General features: G+C 36.4%; 2 protein-coding genes and 1 long non-coding RNA gene across 5 annotated transcripts; 2 read left to right on the top strand and 1 right to left on the bottom strand.

Moving 5' to 3' along the window:
• Positions 1-204: 204 nt before the first annotated feature.
• Positions 205-841, top strand: LOC125593880. The gene is made up of 4 exons (XR_007329701.1): positions 205-266; positions 358-420; positions 503-552; positions 635-841. It is a non-coding gene; the product is annotated as an uncharacterized LOC125593880 (long non-coding RNA).
• A 2,316-nt stretch (positions 842-3,157) lies between these two features.
• LOC106354914 (homeobox protein ATH1) lies at positions 3,158-6,310 on the bottom strand. Of its 3 annotated transcripts, none has more exons than XM_048770242.1 (7): positions 6,061-6,310; positions 5,872-5,941; positions 5,532-5,711; positions 4,392-5,218; positions 3,957-4,300; positions 3,805-3,865; positions 3,158-3,707 (listed from the first exon to the last, which is right to left on the bottom strand). In XM_048770242.1, the coding sequence occupies exons 4-7, from the start codon at positions 5,202-5,204 to the stop codon at positions 3,561-3,563; spliced, it is 1,365 nt and encodes a 454-aa protein (XP_048626199.1). In that variant the 5' UTR covers positions 5,205-5,218; positions 5,532-5,711; positions 5,872-5,941; positions 6,061-6,310; the 3' UTR covers positions 3,158-3,560. The 3 variants fall into 3 exon arrangements, with proteins under 3 accessions (XP_048626199.1, XP_048626201.1, XP_048626200.1); XM_048770244.1 differs by having other exon boundaries at positions 5,877-5,941; XM_048770243.1 differs by having other exon boundaries at positions 5,872-5,924.
• Positions 6,311-8,753: 2,443 nt separating this feature from the next.
• Positions 8,754-10,714, top strand: LOC125593879 (calcineurin B-like protein 10). Its single transcript, XM_048770241.1, has 9 exons — positions 8,754-9,015; positions 9,125-9,296; positions 9,407-9,489; positions 9,600-9,663; positions 9,783-9,890; positions 10,003-10,055; positions 10,124-10,204; positions 10,287-10,399; positions 10,487-10,714. The coding sequence occupies exons 1-9, from the start codon at positions 8,992-8,994 to the stop codon at positions 10,539-10,541; spliced, it is 753 nt and encodes a 250-aa protein (XP_048626198.1). The 5' UTR covers positions 8,754-8,991; the 3' UTR covers positions 10,542-10,714.
• Positions 10,715-12,370: the final 1,656 nt, after the last annotated feature.

Raw genomic sequence — 12,370 nt, 5'->3', positions numbered from 1 at the left:
GAAGTAACACTTTTTAATAATAAATTTGGAACTAAGATCCCTAATCTGAAAACCCTAGGCTCTCCAATTCGACGAGGACAAAAGAAGATGTTGCCGTTCCTGGGAAACACTTGGCTAAGGTAATCCAGAGAGATCTTTGTCTCTGGGTGTGTTTGATATTTTTTGCTTTTGTCTCTGTTCACTGAGGTTGAATGAATAAATTATGCAGTCTTGCCGCAAGGGGAGCTAGGCTGCAGTGTCGTGATTTTCATCCGTGAGTGAGAAAGGTATCTCATTATTTATTGGCATATCAATATCTCTCCTCAAGTCAAATTTTTTGTTTCTAATTCTCGTTGGAATCAACTTTTTGTTTGTTAGCTGTCTCGAAAGTTTATCGATACTGCTTCACAGCGGTCTTTGGTGGTGCTGGATTCCTGCTCGGTGTGTGGTTTGTAATATTTTTATATATATATATATATATATATATAGATTTTTTGGGTTCACTAAAAACCGTCTTCGTCAGGTGGTGTGACAACAAGCCCCGTCTCTAAGGGGCTCCGGGAATATGAAGAGGTAAATAACCTCAAGGGATTGGGTTAAAATCTTTTTCTTCTTCTTTCTTTCCTATATAAGTCTTCTTCTCATTTAATTTCAGCGCTTCGTTAAAGGTCTCCAACGTCTGAAAAAATGGAGGCCAGGAGGGGCAAGTGGATTTCCTCTCTTAAAGAGAAAACAAGTGACGGTAATTGGTTGCGTCTGTTTGTTTCTGTTTTGTCTATGTTTGCAGCCGTTGATGAACACATTATCTGCCAATCACTGTAATAACTACTTCATGGTTGTGTCTTATAAAATATTTCTGTTATATGTGGCGCTTAGATTGTGGCTAGAGGAGAATTGTTTTGTAGAAAATGAAATTTCCACCCTTAAGATTAGGTTTTGTGCTCTGAAATGTTTAGCTTCCTGAGCCGCTGCAGGGAATAGAAGTGTGAGGTCCGCCCGACCAGATGATTTAGTAGCTCTGACAATCCTCTTATAGAAGCAATAGCAGATTTGGCATTGTTGGTGAAATCCTATCTAAGCTGAAACACAAAAGTCCTCAAGCTTTCATTTAGAGAATGTATAATCTAAGCAATAAGCTTTTTTCTCACACAACCTGTCACTAGATGGAAAAGACACTCAAATTTCAATTTAGATGACACAGATGCTGACCAATGCTGACCACAGATGACACAAAGCTCCAATGCTGACCACAACAGAGAACCTCCCAAGCAATTGCAAACCTCCAAGGAGCAGAACTACATAGCTTTGATTTCGTAAAACGCGTAAAACAGACATTAAACCGCTGTGTTTCGTAAGTTTGGCCGAAGACAATCAAGAACTTGTTACATTTTTAGACGATGATAAGTTGATAACACATGATGCAAATTACAAAACAGCAAATATACTATGAGATAAAAGAACAAGCTGTATATACAATTACAATTATAACAGCAAATGTCTTTTATCCCCCTTCTAATGTAATAATTGCTAAGCACAACTCTGTAAAAACAAAAAGCCTTTGGTATGAATTTAACATTTACACCCAAAAAAAAAATTATAACAAAAAAGTCAAAAACAATCTTAATACGTAGCGATTTTGCGTAAACAAAGTTGTAACACAATCATTCTCTTATTTTGTCCCTTTCTGGCTCATCATTACAGACTTTGGCACTCTAATAAGACTTCCTCCATTGCCACCTTGAAGATGAGTGTTACTCAGCTTCCTCTTGTTCATTTCTGCGTACATGTCCTTCTATCATCGGCTTCCATAGCCTTACCCTCGCATTTAAACCAGTTTGATACCTTTCATCACACACAAACACAACAAACAAGATACACTTATTATAACACTTGCTCCTTGGGTCAATAAGATTTTTCTTACGGGTGAAGAGAGTTTTGGAACATTCGTCTCACTGGCTCATAGTCTGATGAATATTGTTCCCACTGTGATGATCTTCAGCACTTGGTGCCTCAACCGCAGCACCTTCTTTGCAAGAGACTTGGGGATATCGAGATCATCTTGAGCATTAGCAATAAGAGAAGTATTTATGCTATTTTTGTAGAATGAGCCGGTTTTGGATTCAGAATCTTAGTTGGCTACAATCATTTTTTTTTTGATCAAGGCTACAATCAGTTTAAAGGTAAAAAATAGCAAAAATACACTTACAGATCACTTGAACATTATTAAGTAATGAATTCATAACAAGAAAAAATTGAAACACGCATTTTTTAAAAAGTAGTTAAAATCGTTAAAATTAAAATTAAAATAAGAAAATCCGTTTAACAACGTAGTATTGTGAATGGCTTTACCAAATTTCATTAACTTATGAAAGTAATTTGCTAAAAACAGATTTTTTTTTTAGTAAAAAAAAAAAAGAAACAGAGTTTTTTAAAAGAAATTTTATAAAAACGTAAAAGAACAAACATGGTCAATTGTAGAGTTATAAAATACATAGAAGATATATTTATTACAAAAATCGATTCACGGGTAGTGCTTTGATTTGGGCCACAAGTAAATAACTAACACAGGAAAGCGAAGCCCTAATTTTACACCCAAAGGAAGCACTCAACGGAACAAAAGATGATGATGAAGCACTCGCAAACAGTTTTGGCCAAGGTTAAGCTAAGAATTATTCTTTTATTCCGGATCCTCCCTCTATATTTCTCTATTCATGATTGTAGTATTGTCTGTGTCTGTCGAGATCTGCAGTATGGTCGGAGAGGGATCTCATCCATAGCTTCTTCTCCCCTGTCCTCAAGGGTCAAGCATGCTTGGGAGGAGCAGAACAAATTAGTTCTTGGTTTAGCGTTCATTGGTGGATGGTTCGTCAAAGCTAACATAAGTATGGTATTTTTGAATTATGTCTCCAACATTAATTCTCTAGAATGTAACTATTTTGCTTTCCTGTTTCCAATGAATGGATGTTTCAGATGTTTTCAAGCGAAGAGAGGATTGGTACAGAGTTCACAGATTTTTGATGAGGAGGATAAGCGTCTTGAAGAGAAACTTGCCCGTTTGAAAAGGTAAGTCAAGTTTGATACATTTTATTAAATAAATCATATGTTCAAACCATTTGTTTTATTTCATGAATGGCAGGAACTGGATGATGATGTCTAGGCTACAATAGATTGTTTTTTGTGTTGTGTTGTTTGGTGTTTTATCCGCACTCTCGTACTAATTTAGTGGTGGCTTGCTTCTTGTCTTGTGTTCGTTTGGTGTTTTGAAACTGTTTTTTTTCTTCTTCATCTCCTATATATGGTTCCACTTGCAAACCTACTCTTACGTGTTTCACAAGTATTTGGTCGTATTCACAAGTATTTTAACATCAAGAACTTGTTAAATTTAAGACGATAATATGTTGGTAACAGTCAGTAACAAGTGATGCAAATACAAAACAGCAATATATGAGATACAACAAGCAGTATATACAATTATAACAAAAAGTCAAAACAATCATAATACGTGGTAAAAGTTGTAACGATTGCGTAAACAAAGTTGTAACACAATCATTCTCTTATTTTGTCCCTTTCTTGGCTCATCATTACAGACTTTGGCACTCTAATAAAACTTCCTCCATTGCCCCTTGAAGGGGAGTGTTACTCAGCTTCCTCTTGTTCATTTCTGCGTACATGTCTTCTATCATGGGCTTCCATAGCCTTACCCTCGCATTTATAAACCAGTTTGATACCTTTCATCACACACAAACACAAGAAACGAGACACTTATGTCACTTGCTATTTGGATTTGAGTAACAAAACATACGTTCGTCTAAAGTCAAAACATACCTGACTTCTTGTCAATCCACTACGTATAGCAAGAAGATGTTTCTCTGAATCTTTCGGGTAACTGTACTCAAAGAGAATACGTTAATATCATTTGCTTAGCTACCAATGTCATCAAAAAGTAGGCTTAATAAAGAGTTTAAAAGGATTCTTACGGGTGAAGAAAGTTTTGGAACATCCATGTACGTAGAACCGAGACTGATTTCTCAGGCAAGCCTCGTTGCGGTCTCCAAATCTGATGGTTCTTACGTTTTAGCTGCTGAAGAAGGCAATGCTGGTGGAAGATTGAGTCTTCTTGAGACTTCTCTTTGCCTCTCTCCAAAACCGTTCCCATCATGAGTATCTTCTTGCTGATTCTCTCTCTCAGGTTCTTGTATAAGAAGGAGACGGTTTGGAGTGCAAACCGGGTGTGTAGCTGAGGATCTAACTCGGTTGCTGCATGGAAGGCTGATACAACCGTATGAATCTCGTCAACGCAATGACTATATCGATCATCCACCTGAAGACAAAAATCAACTCGAAAAAACTTTCAGTAATTAGTAAATAATTTCTTGGTTTATGTAAAAATGTGTTAATATATATTATTATACCATTTGAAGAAGATCCAAGAGATGGGTTTTCTTTGCTTCTAATGCTCTTCTTTGCGAACCGCCATCAAGAAACTCGTTTAGATTCTCATAACATGAGACAAAGGCTGAGTTTGTACCCTCTGACTCGGTTCCTCGAGAAGAAAAGTAGCATTGAGGATTAGTCTCTATGCCGTTGAGGGAGTATGTGGCGAAATGAGATAGTATTTCTTGAACGGAGTGAAGGTACTTTGAGCCAAATATCACTTGAGAGACGTTATTAGAAACGTGTTTGCTGCTGGAAGAAGCTTGCTCTGAGGTTATTCTTGTAGATTTAGTAGCAGCGCAAAGGCTTATCTCCGAGCTTTCATTAGAAACATCTGTGGCAAGACTTAACGAGAGCTCGTTTCTTGGGAAACCTTCTTCACCGAATGTAGATATTATTGGTTCACTAGGACCAACAACACCTTCTATGAATGGATATGCATGAAACTCACTATTTTCACCAAGACTCCACATGTTGTTTGAGGGATCATCATATGGTCTTAGATGTTCCATAGGATGAAGTGAAGGAGGAGGAAGAGGAGGAGCCATGGCCTCAAAGCTGGTCTCATGAACATTTGTAGATCTTGAAGTAGATGATAAGTACTTGTTAGTGAGAAAAGAGTTGAAGATATCAAAGCCACCCATTTGTAGAGGATCTTGTCTGATGGAATTCCATGGAAGCATTGTTGGAAATGATGTGGAATCTTCTCTTGAAGGTATCAAATCCATGAGAAGATGGTTTGGGTTAGTTATAACATTGTCCAGAGAACTATAAGTGCTGATGTTGTCCATTGGGTCTAATGAAACTGCATTAACAATAATAGAAGTTTTTAAGACTCAGACAAAAGTATTTTCAGAAGATCTCAGAAACCAAATCTTTGGAGAATAGTACTAAACAGAACTCAATGTAAGAAGAACTATATCATTAACTGTTTCATAAACATATAGGTAAATGTGAACTGAAGCATGAATTAATTAGACAGTGAGTAGGCTCAATAATGCACACACCAGTAATAATTCAAAGATATCTGTGCAAAGCAGTAAACTAGTTTAATAAATAAAAAAAGCATTATTAGTTTACTGCAAATGTCCATATAACATTAAAAGTGTTGAACTTGCCTTTATACTTCTTCTTCTGATAACAACTCTGGGAACATCTCAGAGAACAAGCCGTTGCAAGCAGAATTTTACATAAGCATTTCCAAAATTTGTGTTAAAATTGAAGAAGATGAAAGTGTTTGTTTCTCTTCTTTCCAGTGAAAGAACACTGTACTTCCACTCCGCAGCTTCTCTATGCTCCTAAAGAAAGCAAAAAGGATAAATTAACAATAAAAACTATTATATATTGTATAAAAAAATAAATGATAAAGATGATACAACAAAGCTGGAAAAGAGAAAAGTGAGTCTGGTTAATCTCTTTTGCATGAACGCAAACTATTCAAAAGGTTCAGATTTTCACCTTACTTTAATACATTTTCATGAAGAAACTCATCGTCTTCATCCCCTGCCTCACTTCAAGATTCAGACCACTAGACTTAACACATAGCAGCATACTTTATAAAAAACAAATAAACTATTTCCCCGGGAAAAGAAATAAAAAATGAATTCAAGAGATATGTGTAAAAGAAAAGAGGGCCAAATCACGTACGGAGCTCCCTCTGTTTATGACATGAATCCATTATCAAATATTTACTAGATCTTCCGACCAGAAACAAATTCAGAAAAAGATAAACCAGAATCAAATCTTATATATTTTCCTTATTATATGATTTATATCTCTTAAAAATGTTGATCGTAGAGAGAAATGTGGCTCATATGATATATGGTTGAAACCAAATCTAAAAAGAAAATCCAAAGACACGAAGAAGACCGATGTGCTACTGTTTACTACAGAGAAGTGCACTCATTTCTGTTGCAGGCTTTAAATAAGGGAAGAGACCCTACTATATTTTACTATTTGCATGTCCCTCTATATGTTATGCATGTGTGTATAGACAAAAAAAACTTTCAGAATAGTATATAATAAGTCGATTTATAAAATAACAAGAAAATAGGTTTTGTCCTCTTGTGCTGGTTTCAATTATCAGAAAGAGGGAAAAAAGTAAAGAGAGGTGAGATTTTTTTTAGCCATTTAAGGAGAATTGATGAGATGTGTGATCCATTTGGGTTATTGCTTTTTTCTTCTTTTTTCTCACCACTCGTGTCTTTGTCTTGTGCCATCAAATCTCATTTTACGCATATATTTATTTTAATTGAAGTTTTTACGTAACATTTAGAGAAAATATCATCAAGTTTGGCCTTTTCTTTGATTGTTCCTTTCTTATCAAATCTTCTTTTCATTTGGTTCAATGTGTCGTTATATGCAACGTCTTATTATACCGGTTAATAATGATTAACTCTATTACTATTAGTCCTAGAGTATAATAGATACGAGCAGGCCTGGATATACGAGCATCTGAAATTATGATATTCTTATTGGAACTTTTCTAGCTTTGCAGGTGTTATAAGAAAACAGTTCTAACTAAAAAACAAAGCAAAAAGCTAATGTAAAAGTTATTTTGTTTGTTTTACTAAGTTATTTATATATATTATAGCTAAAAGTTACTATAGATATATGGATCTTTTTTACTTATTACGAATTAAATTTGAAATTGTAAAGTGAAAACTTATGATCTATACAGTATATTCGGATGGTTATTACTGTTTCTTTTTTTCTTTTCTTTTGGGTCAAAAACTGTTTCTTTCTGATTCTATATTATTAAAGAGATTAATAGTATCAAAAACACTACGAACTATCTTCTGAACTACTGATGCTATGCTATGCTAGAGAGCTTTGTTATCATGCCTAGGACAGTAGGACTAATATGGGGTGTAGGCCGAGCGAAAAAGTATTTAATAAATAAAACACAAAGAAAGACTATTTTCATAAGTACCATATGTTTTCTTTTACCAATTTATCCCCAAAACATTAATTCTTTTAATAGAACTACAAATATTTGCCTGAGAATGATTACTAAAGCCTAAGATATGATTTAAAATATCAAATCTTAAGGATCGATTTTTATGGCAGTATTTCAAAACAGATCTCAAAGTGGACAAGATAAAGAAATTAAACTAGAATTTGTTTTTGTAGTATTTTCAAAATGTTCATAGATGATGCAACTAATATGAGCTTAAACGCCAACATGTGCTAGTCTGACAAAAAGAAAATACAACCAAAGAATGTGACAAGATAACGAAATGGCACGTACGTACCACTTGTAATATTATGGGCTAAATCCTAAGATTAGTGGTCCGCTTGGACAACAAAGCTCAACAAGAAGTCGTTACAGCACCTTATAAATTGAAAAAATGTACTTGGTTAGTTACGCTCATAGATTGTTGCAAAACTCATTTTTACTCGGGAATCACAATGTGAAGATACTAAGCAAAAGCGAGAGAACAAAATATAAGTAGATTCTTCACACAAAAAAAAAGAGTTGGAGCCACCAAGATAAGTGCCAAATTAACCGACTGTAACGTGAAGAATACGTAAAAGGAAGGGAGAGCAAAGGAAAAAGCATGGAAAAGAAAACCGAAAGCTGACTCAACTGAACATTTACAGCAGTCTCGTGAGGCAAAAGGCTGAACATTGGTTTATCTGGTTCGCTACACAACTTGATTTCCGGTTTATAAGTACCCACATTGGTAAATATTGCACGTAAGCTAAAGAATAATGGCACGTAGCTCGAATTTCAAAAAGATATTTTTCTTGTTCGTGTCGGTGGCTGCCAATATTGTCTGGTTCTGTTAACACAAATGATGCATCTCTCACTCGCTTGATCGTCTCTACATGTAACAAAACCAATATACGTACATATGCCTCTCTTATACAAGCGAAACAAAAATGTACGTAAATCTAAGGCAATAAACAAATTGTTTGATAAAAAAAAAGCACCAATGATGATTCTTGTTGCATAGGGTTATTATAACTGCATGGCTTTGGGTTTGTTGTTACTACAATGTTTGTGACAAGTGAATCTACTCTCTTTTTATTGGGTGAACAAGCAATGCTTGGATATGTTCATTACGTGACTTTTAAAGGTCGATTACTAGATGTATATATATACTTCATACATGTGTAGTCTATACTGTATATATACAGTTCTATCATAAATACCCCCAATGTACACTCTCATTAAGTTTAAATGTCGGCGAAAGGTGATGATGTACGGCAGAGATGGTTGTCGGCAATACTGGATTACAATTGGGCTTAAATGCGTTATAATGGGCCTTTTGAAGTCACGTTGTTAAGGCCCAGTAGGCTAATTAATGAAGTTAAGAAGTTGATAAACCACCTCAAAAACGAATTAATGTATAAAAAAAAAGTGAGGCTCACATGGGAAGGAGGGAGAGACAGTAAGATTTGATTGGATAAATACGAAAAACTATTGGATCTGCGTTATTTGAAGATTTGAAGACGTTAACTGATTGACTCAAAATCAAAAAGTCTTTTTTGATTTTTTGCCTTCGAGAATTGTGATGTGATTTCAAACACTATCTTCTAAGAGCCAAGAAGGAAGGAAGAAGAGGAAGAAACATGGACTGGCCGAAAGTTTCCTCTGTAAATTTTCTCAAAAAGACATTAACACTTTTGTTTTGTTTTTTGTTTCTTTGGTTTTGGATTGGTAATGGTTTTGTGTGTTTGGTAATAATTAAAAAAAAAAAAACAGAGATCAAGCTCTCTTACTGTCGGAGAGAAAGTCTGCGCCGTCTTTATACCTCTCTTTGCTATTATTGATTTCCTTTTCTCCACCGTCGGACAATGCTTCGATTGCCGCCGCCGACGATCTCCTCAAGTATGTCACCACGTGGATCTGGCTCGTCTTGCACATGGATCTCCATGTGTGTGTTTTCTCTTCTCTCTCCCTCTTCTTATCAATGGGTTTTCAATTTTAACTGTTTGGGAGGTTAAAAGTTTTAAACTTTGGTTTTGAATGTATTTTTTTTTGCAGTTTCAGTAAATGAAGTTGAAGCATTGTATGAGTTATTCAAGAAACTTAGTTGTTCAATTATTGATGATGGGTTGATTCACAAGGTCAGTTTCTTTTCTTGTGGAAAGTCTCTTATATACTAGTTTAAGGATGATCTCGTTGATGAATTGCCATCTTTTATCAGTTTTCTCAATGATTATGAGTTTGTTTGTAGGAAGAGCTTCGGCTAGCGCTTTTCCAAGCTCCATATGGTGAGAACCTCTTTCTTGATAGGGTGAGTCACTAGTGTGTGTGTGTGTGTTCTTTAGAGAAGACGGAATAGTTTTCTTTTCCCATGGTTTCTTGGACTTTTTGAGGATGAAACTTAGGGTGGTTATATACTTGATGTTTTTGGTAGGTTTTGATTTGTTTGACGAAAAGAAGAATGGTGTTATTGAGTTTGAGGAATTTATCCATGCCTTGAGTGTGTTTCATCCCTATGCACCAATCGAGGAGAAAATCGACTGTAAGGAACTTAGAAACCATATTCAGTTCTCTATGTTAATAGTATGTAGCAAAGCTTTTATCTTATATAGTCCATGGATGAGTCTCAAGCATATGTTTCTTATATGTGGCAGTTGCATTTAGGCTCTATGATCTAAGACAAACCGGATATATAGAGCGAGAAGAGGTAAAAATAATCTGCCATTGCTAGTTGAAACTGTCTTTTGAGCTTAATAGAATTGTCAATGTTTATAGGTGCATCAAATGGTGGCTGCTATTTTGATGGAATCTGAAATGATTCTGTCCGATGAACTTTTGACCATGATCATTGATAAAGTGAGTGTGTATTTTGGAATCCTTTCCTTTTAGAGGTGGATAAATCATATATTTGAATGATCACTGAACTTGTTTTTGGTAGACATTTGCTGATGCAGATGCAGACAAGGACGGTAAAATAAGCAAAGAGGAATGGAAAGTGTATGTGCTTAAGCATCCTACCTTGCTGAAGAATATGACTCTTCCTTACCTCAAGTATGATTCTTCTCTTTGTTAGATTAACTCTTCAATCGAAGATAACTTTCAGATGTTGATCATCAAACATCTGTTTGAATTTTGAAGGGATGTGACGACGGCCTTCCCAAGTTTTATATTCAACACTGAGGTTGAAGACTGAGGCAGAACCGGTTCTGCTTTGGATTTTGTCAGTTTCCTTATTGTATTTTTACCCAAATTAGTTGGTGGTTTACCTGTTAGCTGTAAGTAAAAAATTTGTGAGGCTCCTGATATCTTTTGATGCACGTATCTGTACACTGTTCCATTGAAAGTGATAAGCATTATTTTTACATATTTTTATCTTTTGCGTCTATGGACCAATGGTCCATACATATCTTATGTGGAAAGTTTCGGAAAAATATAAACGAATGGGTCAATGTCTAATGATTGTAGATAAGAACGAATATTTTATCTCAATCATAGAGATGTATACATTTGTCTCAACTTTTTAAAAAGTATGATCAGCGTATGAAAAATCTAGATTTTCATAATTATTTTAAAATATATACATACTATCCTGTTCTCGTTAACACAAGTAATAATTTATGTTTTGACTTGAAGATTTTTTTTTTTTTGAACACAAACTTACTTTCATTCATACTTAATCTTCTTCAATACAATAGATAGAGGGAATTAACCATCCTCTTTGACACCAAGCATAACATACAAAACATAAATAAACTAAGCAAGATAGGTCTTCAATCGAAGATGACAGCGGATTCGAGACGATGCTCAAATGCGTCGGGGGAGCCTTCACGACAAAGTCGTATAGCTGTGGAATAGTCACATAATATGACGTTGAGGTCCAGTCCTCATCTACGAGAAACACCAAGGTGGTCTCGATTGCATCTTCAGGTCCCGTAGAGACCGCTCCGCAAGATAACAAACCGATGAGGAAACTGAAACAAACACTCGGACGCAAGACCGAGGAAACACCTCTTTCCATAGAAAGAGGGTAAGGTAGTAACAATTTCTCTTCAAAAGAAGAGGATGGCCGAATAAGAACCGAGTCCGATGAACGCACCAGTAACTTCATCCCAAAGGATAGATATGATCGTGTGATAAAGAGGAGAGATCCTTATGAACCCACCTGAAATCTCTGATGAAAAATTCCAATAGCTCCAGACCATACAAATCTGACTCGTATCTTCAATTTTGGAGTTGGGCTTTAGGAAGCTTCTGCTTGGACTGGCAGGTTTGGTAGATCTAATGGGCCAAGCCCATTCATAATTGAAAAGCAGCCCACTACACCAAAGATGCACGAAGCTTGGCTGTTCGACGGTGCCGTAGGAGAGGTCACCGGAGATACGTCGGAGAAAAACAGTGAAGCCGTTGAGGAAGATCCACGCAAAAGGAGAGGACACCACCTTAGGAGACGCGTAGAGTGAAGAATCGCCGCAGAAATTAAGTTCTAGTCTCGTGGAGCTTTGAGATCTGGTTCCTGAGGGTTGATGAGGAGCAAAACATACTGTGAAAATAGGCTCAGTCCTTACCAGAGACGGAAGGGGAGAGCTCGTCATGTAAAACCAATGCTCCAAAGGCAGATGAGAGAACGGGGCAAAGTCGACCTCGAGATTCGTCAGACAGCTATCAGGGGGAGGTTCGTCGGGAACTGTTCCTAAAAACCGAAACACAGCAGTGGCGAGAGAATCCTCTCGACTCGTCGCTGGAGAAGAAGCCATCTGGGGAGAAAGGACCACCGGTAGATCTGAGACGAAGAGTCCTCGGCTTCGTCGTTGAGTCTGTTGGGGTCTCTCTCCTTCGATAGCCCGAAGGATACCACACAGTAACAAAAGATGAGGAAAGCGAGATACAGCCATAAGAGTGAGAGAGATAAACGTCGGAGATAGAGCCCCGCGCCGGCGAGAAACCGCTTCGCCGGCGCCGGAAAAAATAGATCTGGGTTGTGTCTCAAAGATCGTGTCTGGGAGAAAGTTGAAAATAGTGAAG

The sequence above is a fragment of the Brassica napus genome (genome assembly GCF_020379485.1).
Source record: "Brassica napus cultivar Da-Ae chromosome A1 unlocalized genomic scaffold, Da-Ae chrA01_Random_18, whole genome shotgun sequence".
Classification (NCBI taxonomy): domain Eukaryota; kingdom Viridiplantae; phylum Streptophyta; class Magnoliopsida; order Brassicales; family Brassicaceae; genus Brassica; species Brassica napus.
Note: the sequence above shows the minus strand (reverse complement) of the source record. Positions and strands in the feature narration are given on the sequence as shown.

What these genes read in the sequence shown, in the direction of transcription:
- LOC125593879 (XM_048770241.1), top strand. Translation starts at nt 8,992, where the DNA reads ATGGACTGGCCGAAAGTTTCCTCT. An exon ending in GATATATAGAGCGAGAAGAG is followed by an intron (nt 10,056 to 10,123) that starts GTAAAAATAATC and finishes CAATGTTTATAG; the next exon opens with GTGCATCAAATGGTGGCTGC. An exon ending in TGACCATGATCATTGATAAA is followed by an intron (nt 10,205 to 10,286) that starts GTGAGTGTGTAT and finishes TGTTTTTGGTAG; the next exon opens with ACATTTGCTGATGCAGATGC.
- LOC106354914 (XM_048770242.1), bottom strand. Translation starts at nt 5,204, where the DNA reads ATGGACAACATCAGCACTTATAGTTCTCTGGACAATGTTATAACTAAC. An exon ending in TCTTGGATCTTCTTCAAATG is followed by an intron (nt 4,301 to 4,391) that starts GTATAATAATAT and finishes TTTTGTCTTCAG; the next exon opens with GTGGATGATCGATATAGTCA. An exon ending in GTGGATTGACAAGAAGTCAG is followed by an intron (nt 3,708 to 3,804) that starts GTATGTTTTGAC and finishes GTGTGATGAAAG; the next exon opens with GTATCAAACTGGTTTATAAA.